The following is a 19,116-nucleotide window of genomic DNA, read 5'->3' as shown; positions in this document are numbered from 1 at the left end:
AGGGATGGATGAAATTAAGTGAAAACTGAAGCAGAGTGAAAGCAAAATGTTTTCACTTGATAGACAAACTACTTCCAAACTAATAAGCTAACTCCAGGATTCCGTAAGATGTTGAAAACCTAGTTAGCAGCCGCTTAATTAACCATCTACTCACACACATCGCAACAAACGAGATAAACTCATTTCGCTGTTTCAGTAATGTCTAATGTCATCATCGTTGCCTAATTCTCTCCCATTAAATGATATTTTCAGTGCAGGATAATGGTGAGCAATAATGTCAGACCTACCGGAGTAGTGGACCGAGGTTTCCATTTAGAATTTGAAAGGTGAGCCAGGGAGCGGCAACGGGGTGAGGGAATTGTGGGTGTTGTACGTGTATATGTACGTGTGCGTGTACGTGTACGTGTGCATGTGTGTATATTAGTCGTTCTCGATGTTGTACTTGTGGTAAGTATGTGCAGTTTACAGTGCTGTGGTCTTCCTGAAAGATATGTACCATCTGTAATCTATTTGAAATGAGTGTCGGGTTTATAACGGCTTCGGGGAAAGACATAACGGTAAGCGAAAAGGCACTTCAGAAAGCACGTCACCTATTCGAACTCCTTGACGACGACGATGACAATAACGATTCGATTCGTGCCACTATTGGAAACAGTGGCAATGCTCGCTGTAGCAGTGTGGAAAATAGGTAAAAAGTATAGACAGTTGTAGTGTAGATTAACTTCAGAAATGTGATACAATGGCTGATGTCACTGTCTCACAGCAGATGTAAAGATATCCATAGTCTCGTTCTATTTATCTTCATAATAGGAAGATGACAACACCAGTTTGTAGCATCATTTTGCAGGAGGTCTTAAATAACCGTAACAGTCACATCATTTATTGAGTGGTAATGCATGTCTTCAAGTATTTTCACTTGAGTCGCTGTGTTGCATGAACTATCAATTATCTTAATAATTTCAGTGACTCGTTAACACTTACTTTCCTTTTTAGCGCATTGCGACGAAATTCCAAGCGGATCTCATTAACTTTCAAATCTCCTCTAGTTAAGAATCCACGCCTTGACAACGGTTGATAATTTGTTAATCACCTTTTTTTTTTTTTCGTTTAACTAAGTATTATACATATGACTTTGTCATTCGCGTACCTGTATCTATCTAAATATAAACTTCCGGATGTTCTAGAGCAATATAAATAACTGCTTTCTCTATGAGAATTCGGCAGTTTTAGTGATTCCATTTTATTTTAAGTGTGTTTCCGCTTTATATTTATTGAACTTTTTCAGTTAGCTGTAGTAGTATTTTCAATTCCCCAGTCAAGAAAATTTCAACAGTGTCTGAGCAGTTAACTCCTACAAAACCGAAAAGCAAGTACTAAAAAAAATTGAATGATGAATGATTGAATAATAAAATCTTAGAAACGTTGTCCCATATTATAGTCTTTTTTTTTTTTTGAAATTAAAACATTGTAATAAAAGAGCGATATCAGTGGAAGTTAGGTGAATGCAAGTTCATAGATAATAACAATGTAATTTGGAAATGAATGTTTTAGATTCTGTTTGTGGTAAAGTTGGAAACGTCACTCCGATCAAGTTGTTAACACCGTATTGTAAGAATTGGCGGTTGTGTATCAAAGTTATTTCTGTTGATGAGGTAAATATTTCCTTGCTAACTCAATGCTGTTCTGCTTATTTTGTTTTTCTAGAGAAAATTTGAATTTTCACATGGTATTTACTTTTAGATAACATGTATTCGAGGTCAGCGTATATTCGCGTTTCAAGCAGTGGATGATGGTGGTGTTGAAATTCGTGTCTGTGCTTTTGGTGACATTGCACATAGAACTGCTGCTCTGATTTGTCCGGAACAAGTGGGTTGATAACAATTTTTAAGTTTTAAATATTCAAATTCTTTTGAAATGTTAGTTTATAAAAAACATTTTAGATGTATTATATTACGCATGCATCGGTGAAAATGGCAAACAAAAGATATAGCCGTAATCAGCACGATATGGAAGTTGTACTTCGACCAGATAGTGAGGTGTCGTATAGTTTTAGTGTTTAAGTTTCATAACAAGGAATATTGTTATCTAATGCAAATTTCTGTTTTCTCTGTCTTTTAGGCCTAAGCCTAAGCATATATGTTTTAGGATATTTTTTAGGTTACAAAATGCACAGATCGGCCTCAAATATTATCGCCTAAAGTAAATTTCGAGTTTGTGCGTATTCACAATTTACAAAGTTTTATCGACACAGAAATAGGTTTGTATTAATGAAACTGATGTGTTAACTTCATGTAATGAGGAACAAATTTTACTTCATTTTACTCTCTCATTTTAGTCTCACTCTAATGATGAGATCTGCTAGGAAAGCAATATTTATGAAAGTAATTAACCGATTTTCCAAAATATAGAAAGTTTTGGTGCTTGCGAAGGTTTTCTCATGAACAAAGAAAGACTAAATAACATAACTGAAGATGTACTGGGAACTGTGATCCACATTGGTGAAATGAAGCAGCTGAAATCAAAAACTGGAGAAGATCTGCAAAAACGTGAAATACAAATCGTTGATGATAGTGGTTACTATGTTACTGTAAATCTGTGGGGACAGAAAGCAAAAATTTTCCCGAGTGAACAATATCAGCATGTACTGGCTGTCAAGGGGTTGCTTGTGCGTTGTTTTCAAGGTTATTTTTTAACTTTAAAGAAGTAATCAGACGTAGACGCCCAATTCCTTGCAATTTTGTTGAGGTTTCAGGAACGATATCTTTAGTTTCAATGACCTCTACTAAATTGTTACACGATCCACATTTTCCGGAAGCCGATGCGCTTCAGTTTTGGTACAGTAAGAACAAAGACAAAGCTTTCAAATCTGCATCAGTAAATCAGGTTTCATCATGTAAGTTTGTTGTTTGCAATAGGGACTTTTAAATAATGGTTCGTTAAAAAAACATTCTTGAACAATTTTCATACTCTCAGATTTTGTGTACATATTATTAATACTGAAACGTTTGATCGCAACGAAATGTAAAATTGTGTCAGCGATTATTATCTTAGATATTTGATTTTTTTAGTTAAGGAACACCGATGGATCAAGCAACTAAAATTCTCAGTAGATGGTCATTTTTTCAACTTAACTGCTATGATTTCTTCTATTTTTATAGAAAATGCAGTCTATAAGGTGCTCTTTTTTTTTTCAAAAAAACTGCTTATTTCATTCGAAAAGACTTCAACTTCTAAAACTGTTTTATGTGTCGAGAAATGTAATTTAGTGCTACAAAACTTTTTAGGGTTGCTTGACTTGTAAGAAAAAGTTATTGGTCGAAAAGGATGGCGATCTGTACATATGTTCAAAATGTGGTATTTGCAACGAGTACAAATATTATTACACTCTACACGTAAGTATTGAACTAATGAAAGGTTTTGGAATTTCGCTCGGAAACAATGGGCACCTCGAAATTTCTAGTAGATATTCATTGCTTACAAGTTTCTGTTATTACCGTCTTTTTTTTATCGTGATTACCAGTTACATCACTACTTTATTATTACTTGGTCTGATCATCGCATGGTTCGGATGCAAACAATTAGATCGAAAAAAAATGGCTCGTCCTTATTTGCTATATTAAGTTGTTTTTAAAGCTTTGAGGAATTCGGTGGAAAAGAATTTTCTAGTTCGATCGTCCTTAAACTCTGTTTATCAAAATCTTTCATTTAAATGCTAGCGACTGTGGGAATTCCACTAAGTGCATTTTTCAGATGGAATTATTCGATTTTACGGGAACTGTTCATGTGACTGCATTTGATGATTGTGCACAGAAACTGATAGGAGAACAGGCGGATGAAGTTGCTAAATTGTTGATATTTGACAGAGACCGATACCAATCATCTTTCAAAAGTGTGCTTTTCAAACCGTATATGTTTCGACTTGGTGCACAAAGGAGAGGAAATACTGACTGCTCGACCGCTTCAGCTAAAACAAAGCAAGTTTATTTTTGGTCGGTGAAGGATGTGATTACGATGCCTTTCGATAGCTATTGTACATTTTTAGAACGTACCATTGAACATATGAGCAGTGGAATATTTATAGAAAAGTGATTGGGGAGGGGGGTTTGTTACCGCATGTTATCATTTTATTTTTCTATTACAAATATGAGAAGTTAGTGATATTACTTTATTGTCGTTTTAGAGAAAAAAAGAAATATGTTCAAATATATATTGATATCTGATGAAAAGTAATTCATTTTTATAGCGGTCTGAAAATTTCAGTTTAAAACTTGTCTTTCATTCCTATCGGTCATGAGTACTTGTTAAGTTCTGAAAAAAATAGATTGAATTTTGTTCAAAAATAGTATATAGCTGATTCTGTTTGTATATTGAAAGAAAAGTTTTGGTTATTTTTCCCTTATTTTTATTTTCAGCGCAGCATAGCGATCTAAGATTGTACAGTTATTTGTGAAAAGAAGGGTAAAAGCAAAATGCTCTTCCAATATATATATATATATATATAGAGAGAGAGAGAGAGAGAGAGAGCAAAATGCTTTTTTTTAAAAAACATGTATACATAATGTTTGCTTTTGATCCAGTGTTTCTCATGAATTTGTTATTGTTGAGAGTATGTTTTTTTCACTGTGTTTAATGATAAATTGTCAGCAAAAATCCGACCTCGTGTTTGGCAGTATCATATATAATAATATGAAGGAATATTCCAAAGGTTTTGTTTATACGACTTTGTCTTAGTTTTCCATAAAATGTCATCTGTACAAAGAACTTTCCACAAAATGACATTTTAACAAGGATGTGAAATGAGTTAATTGTAATAGCCAGTTCCATATCTTTGCTTTTTAGTTCAATGCTAATGATAATATGTCAGAGTTTCTTATTCATAACTGATAAGGGAGGGTGATGTGGTTCATTTAGTTTGAGTTAACCTGAAATTCCCATTCACTTGCAATAGAGCAAAAACGATTTTTGGTTACACTGGACAATTCTTTTTCGCTATGTATGCACTGACCAACTGCTGCGTTGTAGATTTTACGACCCTAAAAGGATATAACATTGTTTAAGGAACTCTGAATTTGAATTTTTCTACTTATCTATTTGAACTGAAGTTTATTCCTATAAAATAATAAAGTACTAATTGTAGAAAATGTAGAATAAATTGTTTCTACATATAATAAAAAATATACAATAAAACAACTCTACTATAAAATAGTAAAGTTGTTTCTTACCGTAAGCGACCATTCTTGATGAGCACCTTGTAAGTGACATTTTAGAATACGTGGCCCCTATAAAGTTTATAATTAAAATAGCTCCATATCTTTGTAGTATGCTGTTTTGTGTTACTAATGCAATTGCATTAATACCAGGGATGAATTACTCCCTCAAAAAGGCCTCGTTTCCCAAAAGATTGTGCATCACTCAAGTTCTATTGCCCTAGATCATATGTTCTATGTCAATAAAGAATATAGAATAAAGAGTTAGCATCTAAGGAAAGCATATTCAATAATAGAGGAAAAGTAAGCGAGATATCACTTTTAATGAGTCGAGACAAAGCGTTGCCGAACCCATGGGACGAAGTTCGCCAAGTTTTGTCCAGCGCCAAATTTGATGACGATCTCCTTTGCGACAATACTCCACAACGACACTACTTCCCCTAACCAAACGTCCATTCACTGATTGAGCTGTCAGACATAAGCTTGTGTTGTATAAGATTATCTACAGAATGGATATCGATTTAGAAGTTTTAGAAATCTTAGTTTATTTTTATATGGAAGAAAGCGAATTGATAACAATCTTGCAGTCTTCAATCTTTATAAATCTGAAAATACTGCTTGAATTGCTAGATTGCAGAAATCCTGACATTCTCTAATATTCATTACAGCTTTTTTTCTCTACTTCTCATTAGTGACTATTTTCATTACAACTATTCTGGGCATCAGTTCTGTTATTTTTCTCTTGATTTAACATTCTCAAAGATGCTTCTATAATTTTGGAAAAAATCTTGATCTTTATAAATGTTTAAATCTTACGTGATATCTTGCGATATTTCTACTTCGTAGCATATCAGATTTCTTTAGATCGATCATCGTTGGGTGGTTGTTCGGCAGTAATTCTGGATAAATATTTTGAAGATACCATAAAAACGGTTTACAGTGCAGTTTCCTGCGTAATTCTTTCATTTCCCTTATATCGCCTATATTGATCCCTCGCAGATTTGGCTTGGCTGCATAAAATTGGTCCTGTAGAATCGTCTTTTGCATGGATACAGTAAATATTGTTTTTATTCATTCAGAAGCAATGTGGAACAAGCGCCAAGTTTGGTTAAGAAGGTAGCTTATTGGAAAATATAAGTTTAATAGTGATACAGATGAAGTACACCTTTATTTTTACCCATCTATAAAAATTGCCTAGATCAAGAGCCTGTAATCAACAGCCCATATACTATAATCTTGTAGCGATTAAAAAGAGAAGCAGCAAATAGTAGAAAAAATAACTGAAAAGCGTTTTATCCTTTATTCCCCAAAGAGATAAACATGATTAGTATATGTAATGTACTTACAAGACATACAAATGAAAGACATTAAGCCCTAAGATGAGCGCTAAATCTTGAATTATTATAAAGGAAACATACAATATAAAGAAAATACATACAATATATTCATCGAGCCAGATATTGGCAGTACGAGCTGCATTCCGGCCCATTGAATCAATTCCGAGTCCATATGGACGCCGTTGACGAAATATGTGGCCAACTCTGCTACATGGCACAATTTCCAAGCGGCCGCCACACATCCAAATCTGTAAAGATCTATGAAATACGATCTAATTAAATCCACTGCCACCGGACAGTGTGTTTAATCATCAAAAACACCCACTTCCAGAAAATCTCAATGATCATCCCATCAAACATGCAGTTAAAGTCATGAGGTCCCTGAAATTCAACTTAATGAATATTCTAACGGATACTGGCATAATTCTTACTCTTAAAGAAATTTCTACATTTTCTGCTCCCCAAATTTCCATTCCTGGATCATATTGCCCAAGCATATTAAAATATTTCTTGTCAATGGCAAATAAACCACCAGCCATTGTTGGTGATTTCACCGGGCGCACATACTGTTTAGGTTCATCAAAGTATAGTGGTGGGAAATAATCCCACTTAAATGCCAATGACCATGACATGCCCCCTTTGCATACTGGCGATTCGATATACTTCAAAGTGTCCGCATCAATGATGTCGATAACCGGACAGACAACTCTATAATATTCAAAAAGAAATTATTTTTAATTCCTGGGATACTGAACTTTTTTCCATACTTTTACTTTACAAAGCGATCCAATATTTTGAACTTTTTTCCATAATTTTACTTTACAAAGTGATCCAATATATAGAAACAACTAAACAGATAGAACGTAGCTGTCGGTTTGCTGAGAAAATCGAGGTGATTTCATAATATGTCAAAACAATTTAAGTCTATTAAATAGAAATTTATAGGATAAAGGTTATCTTATTCATCGAATATTTCATTTAAACTTTGTCGTGATTCATCACCAAATACTTCCAAATTGCAATTAATCTTGTGTGCATTGATGAAATGCTGTAAAGATATTATTATATCTGATAATCTATCCGCTTATCTAAAAGTTCCCTGTTGGAAACTAACGCTCACTACATAAGAAGTAAACTTGACTGTCCGAGGTCAGTTTTTTTATTAGCCTTCAATTCGACTCATCTCAGTACTCCTGCTCACCAAGTAATTTGTGACCTAAGGCTAGTTCCACGTAGTTTTTCTATTATAAGCTGTCTGTGGTATAATTTGGTATTATTTAATAATCCTCACAACGTCGAGCAATAAAAAATAAGAATAACCACGATAATTTTTTATCTTTTTATTTTTATTTAACCATTCATTTGCATTATCCAACCAACTACAAGGACTTCGTCATTAGCCAAACAATTTCCCGAAACGCTTGCATTCGAGCTAACAAAATCGAGTCACTACACAAAATGATTTGGTGAATATTAATTGGAAAGTTGAAAGGAAATGAAATGAAGGAAAATATAAACAGTTTCAGTAGTTTAAGCAGAGAAAAGTAAAGAGATCAAATAATATATCTAATTAATTTACGCTTATCATAATGATAAAGCAAGAATCATTTCGATTACCCGTATGTTTCGAGTGAATCCTAAAACTAACGTGTGCCTATCAGCAACGATTCGATCCAGCAGTGGTTCGAGCCATCGTTCATTCACTTCGCAATGACTATCCAGAAACACCAGTACCTCACCTGTAGCATGTTGAGCTCCAAATATTTTTGCTCGGATCAATCCCTCATTCTTTTCAGTATTCAACATTTTCACTATGTCACTGTTCCAGTTCTCATGAGCATATGCGCGTACCGCAACATCAGATGCATTGTCTGAAAATAGTTTCTATAAGGGCAAATAAATTTACGCAATAGATCTAAAGTGACTATTCAGGACATATTTAAATAAGATCCTACAAATCTCTACACTTATTACTCTCCAAACATTCATTTACGGCTTATTTATTTCATGTACTACTAATTCATATAAACTACATATGCAATATTATCCCCAGAAATTAAAAAAACTTGAACAAACCAAGATCGCTGTAGTCATTCACTAGTAATATTTCATTAATCAAATTTGATGGCGTTCTATCCAGAATACTATTAACCATGCGAATCAAAGCAGATGAAGCTTCATTATAATAACAGATGATAATACTTGCTGCTGGTAATTCTTCCGAATAGCTTTCATTTAAGCATCTGAAAAATTAAGCAGCACCAGGTACCCAAAAATTCAAATCAATTCTTTAAATAAATAAATTTCAAAATGAACACATGTCGTCGCTAATAAAACAAGCTATCGTTTCGATAAATTAAATTGGAAATAGCAATGCATCCGCAATGTAAAGTAGGGTGTATAAAATGGCAATATAAATTTTTACAATAAAACGTCATCAATCCATTAATAATTTGTGTCATATATTATAGCTATAATAATTCGAACGTTGTAAAATGGATTCTAGTCACAATAATTCGAACACCGCAAAATTCCAAAAACGAAAACATGGTCCGAGTTGTTACCAAATATTACAAATACATCAATACTCACAAGTAATGTCGTGTGTCCGGAATTTTTCGCCGTGGTCCGATTCTGCTGCTCAGAAATTCATTGAACGCATATTTGGCGTAACTTATTTCGCGCTGTTTCTAAAAGTTTTGCGAAATTTGTTCAAAAAAATTCCACTGAGCCAGTCCGTGAACAAGCAATGTGCAAGTAATGTTTGATATATATCAGCAATAACCAGATACTTAAAGGACAATGAAAAAAGTTAAGACATCTCAATAAACGAGATGTCTAACTATTACTAACTGGCACATCATGTAGAACTGCACCCTTTAAGATGACAAATGATATCAGAAAGTGGCACGGAAATGTAATGAAATTACCTCTTCCTGCTGATTTTGCACAATGGATAGTTTTTCAAGATCAACTTCCGGTGCGTTATTTAGTGAAAATTGCTCTTCCTGAATTTCTCTTGATATATCATCGTTGTGGTCATTATGAGTTGCGGATAGTATAAGCAGCTGAGAATGATCATCAAAGGCTGGATGAACTGATGCATGATATCGTTGACGTAAAGCAATGATTCGTGCTTTTGGCTCATCCAATAATCCAAGATAAGCAATCATAATGAATATCCATAGCAGAGATACAGCAACTACTGCCATTATGTAGTTTGTATTCGCCCGCATGATAGACACTTTCTCAGTCTAATCAGCAGTTAACAATTGAAGACTTCACTAGTAGCATTGATCAAAGAGTTGTTGTATCACTTTATCCAAATCATTTTGCTATCGTTATGCCATTCATGAGACTCATTTAACGAAGTTTGATGAAATTACTGAAAAAGAATAGATAGCCCATATCACAGAGCGAAACATATCACAGGTGCTATCACTTCTGGACAATATTACCAGATGTTAATCGCATCTCCAGGATTACTGGCTACAGCCGAGCTTTTCTTCTATTAGGATGCAATTGACGTCAAATACAAACGATTAAACCATCTACCATTTAGATAATGGTCTCGGATTATCTTTTGTTGGCTAGTAATATAGAATGGTTCAATTTAAACTTCTGTTGAGCATTTTGACCATATCTTAACACTTTCCAATCAACCACTGCCGTTCCAGCAATGTAATCAGTGCTCTAAGTCAAATTTTGAAAAACCGTAACTTTATATAGCAGAAATTATTATCTCTTGTCAAGCACTACATTTCCGGTTATTCTACTACTGCTCTGTATTCTTTTTTCTTAGTTTAGACATTCGTGGAATAGAAAAAGTAAAGGGCAAACGAAGCACAGATTGTTCCATATCCTTGAGGAATAATTTTGAGCGAGGGAAAGATTAAGAGAAGTAAATTAGAGAGGAATAGTTAAGCGTTCAACACAACAAGGTGAATTGTTTCGACCGTTCGTAACAGCGAAAGCTGAAGATAGCACAATTTACTTAAATCTTCCTCTTCTAACTCGAATGATAAATTTTCTTATCGCTCCCTACGATAGCGGTAAATGTTTTCTTTTTGAAAGAGAACAAGAGGACAGAGAAGATCGTCATCAACAAATATGAACATTTTTTACAACAAATCCGGTTTGACGAATATCTTACTGTGTGTGAGAGGCATTCGAGCAGAAATTTTCTTTCATATACCCCAGCAGAGATCTTATCTTCCAAATAATTCCAAATAACCTTTTCACAACGTGAAAAGAATGATTTTAAAAAGTAATAATCTCTGTGCTGGAGATTCCTTCATTCTTCCTACTAAGATTTTGTCCAAACATGGGCGAAAATTAATAGTTGGGAAGATTAATCATACGGCTGATTATGATCAAGACATTGGTCAAAAGCTAAATACGACAGAGTGACACATACTTCTATGGCGTAAATCAGTAGCCAATATTAAGAGATGTACAGAAAGTTGAGATCACTAGGAAGGTAGAAATATAGAGATGAAGAAAAATATTTGATGATAATTTCCTGATATGCTACTTATCAATTCCAGTGGGGACGAATGCAACAATCCTGTCCTCACTTCACCATTGATATTTGATAACAGATTCAAAGACCCAAAAATCCTCAAATGCATTTATGAGATAGTCTCAGTTTCATCTAGATTAAGGCCTTCTTATCTTATAAAAATACTGCATAACTTGTTCGGCCCAATAAACACAAAACCAGCAGTTCATTATCTAACACAAATGACTAAATATATGCTTACTACTTCACAGAAACGAGAACTTCCTCTGACAATTTCCCTTCTGCAATACGACGATGAAATTTCTAACTAAATAGAATATGATGACCTTGAAATTGAATGGTTAGATTAGGAAATGAAAGGTCCACTGTTTAAGGAATCCAAAAGGAAAGGACACAAAATTGGTAATTCAGTTGATATTACATGTCATGTTTTTATACTTTCACCAATAAAATGATAACTAAACTAAGTCAAATAGGCTGTGTTAATCAGTTCATTCACGAATTAAACAGAAAATGTGTGAGAAGCATTTTAATATCTTTCTTCTCCGACACGACACACATAAACTTAATGGTCCAAATTAATGGTTCAAAAACTACATTTTTTCCTGTGAAATATGCTAATGATACTTGGAAAATTTTAGTGTGTATTACAAGTTAATTTCATGTCGCATATGTTAAAGGAGAATAAAGCAATCCGTTAACGTATGCATGGAATGTATATGGAAGTGAAGAAGACGAAAAAATTTTAAATCAAATGAATATGCAATAGTCAGCAGTGATAATTATCCTTCATAGCACTAATGTCACCATTGAAAGAAACTGAGAACATACCGAATATCTGTGACAAATGTTGGCATACAAGAAGCTATTACAGAGAGTATATTGAAATCGTATTAAAAAGTAGTCCATAGAGAGGAGCATCAGTGGGGCCATCACAAATATAACATTGAACCAATTTTTATTTGAAGGAGTGTATAAAGCAAATTATGCACAATTTAAGTGCCCTCTTCAGAAAGAGAGAGAGAGAGAAGGAAAGGCTGCAGCAATCTTCAACATGATGAATGTGGGATTAAGTGTGAACTTTTTTAATTGGAATTAAGAAAATTATTAAAACTAAAATAACAAATTCATTTATCATTGAGTAAAAAAAAGATGAATTATCAAAAAAAGAAAGGAACATAATAACTTTTTATTGTAAATAAAAAGTGTAGTTTTAGTTTTAATGGTTTTCTTAATATCTTCAATTCAAAAATTTGTAAATAAGAAAACAAAATAAACCAAAAGGTTGGTATACACTCTCTATTTACAGACAGTGGTTGATATTAAGAAAAAAGTATATAAAATCTTTAAAATTACTGTTACGATAGCTGAACATAAGCTCTAAAAATTAATTAAAAGACAAAACGCCTCTAATATTTAATTTCGAAACTTCAATTATTTATCTTAAGTTAAAGGTTTCAGGAACTTAGAAAAAATCTCCGAAATTTCAAAACAAGCTAAAAGTTAATTATTGACCATCTGTAATTATCTATATTAAAACTATAATTTTAAAATTTCGAGAAAAATCTCCATTGACAAACCTTAAAATTGGCTAGAATGATAGTTAAATGGCACAAATAGCAGAAGAAATATCTTAGACACAGTTTTACTCTTTCTGAAAAATTCGCTTCTCCTTGAGACAATCTGTTTCACAAGTCTGAAATGAGGAGATCCGTAGTACTTGGTTGCAGTTTAAAAAGGCTTTCCGTTTTGTGATTGTTGGGGACGGGAGGGTTCACGAGAGGTCAGAGGGCTTATGACTGCATAGGGAAAGGGGGAAGAGCAACTCGTGATCAGTTGAGTTTCTTCTTGAATAATCATCATCCAGTCTTGTCTGCTTGAAGAAGACCAAATTCGGTAAGTTAAACATGACTTGATCAGACAAGGACAGGTAAGTAATGGATGAAAGAAATTTTATTTTTCCTTGTACTTGGTTATTAAATTTCAACCTTCTTCTTGGCGACATTTCTTCTCCTCACTTCAATTAACTGAATTTTCTTTTGTTGAACAATTCAAGAAAAGGATAAATTTGAGGACATAGTAATATGTGGATGTTTTTATTTGTTTTAGGAAACTAATGATTGCTTGTGCACCGTCACAGGATGTTCTTATATTGTTCTAAAGAGCTTACATGGCGGCTGAAAATGGTCAACTTGAGGAAGTGAGGTAACTGTGTTGATGGTACTTTAACGTAGAATGTTGCTTTTATCATTTATGATAGTTCCACTAACATTTGTCCAGGAAATCATTTTAGGTACATTCATTGTTTATTATGCAATGACAATAAGCCATTCAAAGGTTTTTTGTCACACATTCGAGAAAAGCATGTTAATTATTATCGCTATAAATGTACGAAGTGCGCTTTCAAATCTGATAATGAAGAAGACAGTGCCTTACACTCTTTTGAAAAAAATCATCATGTGAAGGTTAAGTTTCTTCATTAATTTCCAAATGGATGATGCCGTATCAATGACCTTATCATAAATCGATTTTAACAAAAAATTATGAACTCTTTTAATATCTACCCGTGTTCTGATTTCACTTTTTACCTTATGTTATTTTATTTTCCGTAAAGGACTCAATTAAAACTACGAATTTTTAGTTCGATAACGCCAACTACCACGAACATTTGGCAGTTAAGATCTTCCAGGACTGTTGCCGTGAACAATTTGTTATTCGACATGAGATGGAAAAGCATGAAAATTTTATCTCGGAGTGAATTTTAAAACTTTACTGTTGTTTGTATCTACTTCTTTATTGACACCTCCATTGCCATTTCAAGCTTCTGAGTTAAATTCATGACATATTGCAAATAATTCTGATGGGCTTAAATTATTAAAACATTCAGACCGACAAAGAGAAGAAGGAATTGGAATTCGTGTTCAGATATTCAAAAGATTCAAAGCCCAAAAAAATCCAAGTTGAAAACGAATGATACATGTACGTCTAGTTTATTGAAGCATGAAGTAGATTTGCAAGTGATATCGGGAAATCAAAGGAATTCTGGAAACACTACGAATTCAAGAAAATGTTTAAGTAAGTTGATTTCAGAATCTTAGTTATTCTAGAGAGATATATAAAGTTAAAAAAAAAAAAAGTTGCAACTATGGAAATTCTTTTTAGGAAGAAAACATTAATCTTGATAAATTTAGATGATGTGGAAAAACTTGAATCTGGAATTCCTACCACCAAAATTCTTTCTAAAGCTGCTGCTGATGATAGTGAATCCTATAAATTGTCAGAATCTGATAACCAAACACTTTGTGCTTTGGGGCTATTCTCTGACGCTTTGGAAAATACTGAAACTACCAGTTCTGATAAGTTTCTAAACTCCAATGCTGTTAACAATGTTGTTTCGATTGATGGAGAAGTCAGTAAATCTAACAGGAATACTTTTGACCCTAAAAGACGAACAGTAGAGGTACTTTTTAGAGGTATTTTTCTTCCTGTTTTTCTAAGCTACTGCTTTGTAACATCTTTATTTATTCATCTCTTTTATCTGCAACTTGATGGGATTCAAAGCATATGAAATTTAACTGCAGTAGTATATACAGTGGAGTTATAATCTTTAAAAAGAAATAAAAATTGTAGCATTTTGTAGTAACTTTTATTCGGTTCTATTTTTTTAATTATAATTGTTGAAATTTTATTTTTAGAATAGTTCTGTTCCACTGGTTACAACATTGAAACTAAATACTACATGTCGTAAATGCGGAAAGGTTAATATATTTCGCTAATCCATCTTTTATTGATTTCAGCTAAAATTTTCGTGTAAGCAGAGTCGTTTTAGGTAAATGGCGAAACATTAAGCGGAAGTCATTGAATTTATTGAGCAAGGAAAATAATATCTTGTAAATTTTGTTTGGAATATAGTATGAAAAACTCCTTAAAAAAGACGTGAATCGAAATACTGCAAATAAGAAACATGATTATAATATTAAAAGTATTGATCGTCTTTCGAGTAATAGCTTCAGTCAAACAATTGTGAAAGTACCGTTGAAATTTCAGGATGTAGGTGTCGATTACATTGCTAAGAAAACGCATGCTTTGCAATTTCACTTTACTCAAGATGACGATCCAGAAATCGCCGAATTGTTACCAGCTACTGTAAAAGCCTGCTTTCCATACTCTTTATCTTGGAGTGATTATCAGGTAAACCATTCCAAGACCAATAGATACTATTTTCAATAGTTTATTGATATTATTAAAATGACTTGAAGCATAACGGTTGTATGCTAGAGATTTAATATGTTGGCACGGTTGGTTACTAAGTTCCGATGTTCTGAACTTACTACTTGGTGCAAAAAGCGTCGAAATTGTCATATAGTATGCGGAGCGTGATGGACATGAGCAGAAAAATTGTTTAGTATGACCGTATCAGATTAATATATTGTATTGTAGGAAAAATCTAAACAGATATATAAGCAGATCTAATTTGTAGTGCACGGAATGTGGAAAGGCGTTAGGGACACATGGTAGTCGAAGAAATCATGTTTTAAAAGAACATTTTTATTGGTCTGCTATCTGTCCACTTTCTGGTTGTACGACCGTTATCAATGCTGTTGGTAATTTGGAAGAACATTTTAAGGTGCCTTTTTTCTTTACTAATTGATAGAGTTATTTTGTTTTTGTTTTTTGTTTTTTTATGCTTCTTATTTACAGAATAAGAAAAAGGTTTTGGTTATGTAACTAGGAAAAAATAATGTATAGATGTGGAAGATAAAGAACTTATCGCATCTTTTTTTCTTTGTCCCTTAATTAACTGAACCATTTTGTATTTACAGTCTTCTTTAGTTAGAGCATAATATTTCAATGTCGAAAATGCCAAAAGGATTAAGACAAAAGCTCATAAAGATGGAAAATGACCGAAAAAATGATTTACATCGACAGGTTTGTTTTTTCTTGAAACCTCTTTGATTGTTTCTTTATTATAAAAGACAATATTTTTTAGTGAGGTTCGTTTTCAGACATAATAATTTTACTATTTTTACTGTTAAATACTTCTGGCAATGGATTAGAGAGGTGAATATTATTTATGTTTTGTAATAAATCTTTGAAATTTATTTCAGTTGAGTCACTGTTTTCCCTGCTCGTTGCCTCCAAAGAGACAAATTACATCCAAAGAATCAGCATGTGATAGCAAGCATTTACCAAAACCAAGCATTACATCCGTCCTTTCTTCTCTTCTACATTCTGAGCCCATTAATTATGCAAAGAAAAAAAATTTCACTTACTCGTCGTCAGATACCGAATCAAGTTCTGGAGACGATGAAGATGGTTCAGGAATAAAAGACGAAGAGTATTATGTAGTGAATGAAAAAGGTGAAATAAGCATTTCACATAATTTGATTTACGAACTTTGCTTTATGGCATTTTTGTTTCAGTTGGAATACAGCATTTATAAGCAGTATGTACAGGATTTATAGTGTCAAGGACAAAACATTACATTGATGAATAAGAATTTTACAGCATACAGAGTTAATTTTTCCTAAATTTTCTACTGCTGTCTTGAGCAAAACTTGTGAACTTACACAGAATGTTTTACACAATTTACACTTACACAGAATTTCTTCCACAGAATGTTCAAAAAATGTGAGTGATTTGGATTCGAATATTACTTGCGATAATTTTTGTGATCACGAGAAGCGTGGTGATGTAGGAGACAAAGAACAGCCCTGCTCGACAGCATGTCATTCGCGGTGTTTCGAAAGCAGTGAATAGTTTGACTAACATAGTTTAAAAGATGCGAGGTAGAAACATATTTATTGCTAAAAACTGTTCATTATTACAATCCAGGGCGTTTTTTCAAACATTTACTTTTAGTTTTGTTTTAATTTTGAATTATTCTCGCAGTGTATGAGATATTCACGTTTGCCAGTGTTAGATTTTTGAGAATTAGTTCACTTCCAAGCTAACGCTGTCATGTTTCTTGTAAATATAATTACTTTTCTGCACCTTTTTTCCTTCAAATGCAATATTCTCTTCACAACTAAAAAGTAGAAAACGAAAATATTCTTTTACATATAAGGAAAAAGAAAGCTTAATTTCTCTAACTGTTGTCTATACTATCTTCCCAAAAGAGAAGTTAAATTACAGTGCCGTGTTTAACATAAAAGCATGCAATTTCAGTTTGCTAGTTCAGCACCTATTTTTTTTTTAATGACTGCCATTTTTGATACTGATTTATTTTTTAAACTTTTTTTAGGCGTGAAAAATCGGAATTTCATACGTGGAATGTCTTTCGAGAATGTTTTCGAGCAATCGTCGACTTTTACCCAAATTAATTTCTATGAATGTGTTCTTTATGAATGGCAAGGCGGGTAGAAATATGCTAATTTTTTAATCCTATATACAATTTGTCTTTTTGGAAAGATTGACAAATGTTCCTTACCCAAAAAATTAGGGGGTATTTTTATATAATTTGAGTTGTTTTACCTACTTCTAATTTTATATCTTAAATATTGTTTTGATCATCTAACAATCAAACGGTTGGATTGTTCGTTGGAAAGTCAGTATCGTTACCCCGACTGTATTGATCTGATTAAGCAGTTTTTATATATTTATATTTTGTTAAATTGATTAGTCTTCCATAATTACCTCTTTAATGCACATTCGAAATATAGAGAACTTTTTTATATTATGCAAATTTTTACTTTTTTTTTGTTCACTAAAGGCTAAGATTAGCGAATAATTTAATGGCTGTGAGTACGCAAGGTATAATAAGTGTGTAAGCTACCGACACTTTGTAGTGTCCACTAAATCAAGTACATCAGGTAAGCAATGGTTCAAATGGTAACATTTTTTAATTGCTTTTATCATTTTGCATCCATTGATTATCCGTTTGCTTCCAGTCATTTAGATCACGGGGATGGATTTCATTATTCATTAACTTCCTCACTAGTTGAAAGGATTCTTCTGTTGTACTTGATAAAATGTGGTGTCTTTACCGTGAAAGGCTGTAACTCTTGGAGAAATTATAGCAATTGTTAGAGTTAGCAACATGGAGCTTTAAGAAGCTAATCTCATGTCTTGAAACATCGTTCATAATTTCCAAAAATGCATTAAACATGCATTCGGAGTCTATTGATTTTTCGAGATCTCAGAATTGTATTGGTTCAAACATAATCTTTAAGATCGTATTGGTACTCTTTGGATGGCAATAGCTGTATTTTACAATACAGTATTTTAAGGATTATTCTGATAAGAAAAACATTGAGCTTAATCTTGAAGGGATTTTAAGGCTCGCGGTCACTATTTCGTTGGTTTATTTTTTTCATATAAATCATATTTCTAGAATTTTATTCACCTTTGATGCAAACGAATTTTTGAAAGAGCTCTACACAGCATTAAAATATGTTTCGTCACAGACCAGCTTTTGTTATGCAAACATGATATTACTAATATTACAAAAAAATATATTACTAATATATTGGTCTTATTAGACAAACTCCAAGTGCGGAGTGTCTTATCTGGACACTTTCATTATTTTATGGGAGGGGGAGGGTAGGCTAGGCCCTGGCTTAAGGCAATTCCTGCACTTATCATGTCCTAGTGGAAGGTTGTTTGAAATCATTAATGAAACAAATGTCAATGAAGTGCGAGTATAATCATTTCTGCAAGGGATTTTAATCCTATATTAAGTTTTACTAAACAGATTAATATGCGATTCAATTTTCCTTTTTCGTGAAATTATAGAGGGAGACTGATAGATACTTTAGTAAATGCTTAAATGATGGAAATGAAAGGAAAGCCGTTTATCTTCAATATTATTGGATGAAATGATTGAATTGCTGTTGATAAGTGATATTTATATTGTCAAACAATATAGGGTGAGATATATTATTTCATATTTTCTGTTGACATCTTTTTTAAAAAAAAAAATTCTGTAATTGAAATCTCTTTTCTCTTTTTTGAGTCTTATATTTTCCGTGAAGAGAGTTGTAAGGTGGAATGAAATGGCATAATAGAATGCAGAATAAACAATGATAAGTATGAAGATTAGTACAGTGAG

The 19,116-nt window shown here is 32.9% G+C and overlaps 4 protein-coding genes across 4 annotated transcripts; 3 read left to right on the top strand and 1 right to left on the bottom strand.

Annotated features, from left to right (window-relative positions):
• Positions 1-515: 515 nt before the first annotated feature.
• Positions 516-4,089, top strand: Bm3428 (Uncharacterized protein; the record flags this gene model as incomplete). The annotated part of the gene is made up of 12 exons (XM_043077255.1): positions 516-688; positions 994-1,070; positions 1,286-1,366; positions 1,552-1,652; positions 1,741-1,866; positions 1,941-2,036; positions 2,158-2,257; positions 2,472-2,681; positions 2,753-2,893; positions 3,069-3,175; positions 3,285-3,392; positions 3,751-4,089. 12 exons carry the CDS (start codon positions 516-518, stop codon positions 4,087-4,089), a joined length of 1,659 nt encoding a protein of 552 aa, XP_042933189.1.
• On the bottom strand, positions 3,899-9,780 carry Bma-gly-11 (Uncharacterized protein; the record flags this gene model as incomplete). The annotated part of the gene is made up of 11 exons (XM_001900636.2): positions 3,899-3,964; positions 4,923-5,033; positions 5,223-5,279; positions 5,527-5,709; positions 6,024-6,233; positions 6,646-6,792; positions 6,976-7,252; positions 8,193-8,415; positions 8,621-8,787; positions 9,137-9,234; positions 9,475-9,780. The coding sequence occupies 11 exons, from the start codon at positions 9,778-9,780 to the stop codon at positions 3,899-3,901; spliced, it is 1,845 nt and encodes a 614-aa protein (XP_001900671.2).
• Positions 9,781-13,236: 3,456 nt separating this feature from the next.
• Positions 13,237-16,826, top strand: Bm13162 (Uncharacterized protein; the record flags this gene model as incomplete). Its single annotated transcript, XM_043077254.1, has 11 exons — positions 13,237-13,271; positions 13,360-13,531; positions 13,708-13,820; positions 13,954-14,141; positions 14,258-14,526; positions 14,762-14,824; positions 15,114-15,257; positions 15,547-15,693; positions 15,900-15,995; positions 16,175-16,427; positions 16,684-16,826. 11 exons carry the CDS (start codon positions 13,237-13,239, stop codon positions 16,824-16,826), a joined length of 1,623 nt encoding a protein of 540 aa, XP_042933188.1.
• A 22-nt stretch (positions 16,827-16,848) lies between these two features.
• Positions 16,849-17,429, top strand: Bm17393 (Uncharacterized protein; the record flags this gene model as incomplete). The annotated part of the gene is made up of 2 exons (XM_043077253.1): positions 16,849-16,855; positions 17,311-17,429. 2 exons carry the CDS (start codon positions 16,849-16,851, stop codon positions 17,427-17,429), a joined length of 126 nt encoding a protein of 41 aa, XP_042933187.1.
• Between the last annotated feature and the right edge of the window lie 1,687 nt (positions 17,430-19,116).

The sequence above is a fragment of the Brugia malayi genome, assembly GCF_000002995.4.
Source record: "Brugia malayi strain FR3 genome assembly, contig: Bm_v4_Chr1_scaffold_001, whole genome shotgun sequence".
Lineage (NCBI taxonomy): Eukaryota > Metazoa > Nematoda > Chromadorea > Rhabditida > Onchocercidae > Brugia > Brugia malayi.
This window is presented reverse-complemented; position numbering and strand designations above follow the sequence as displayed.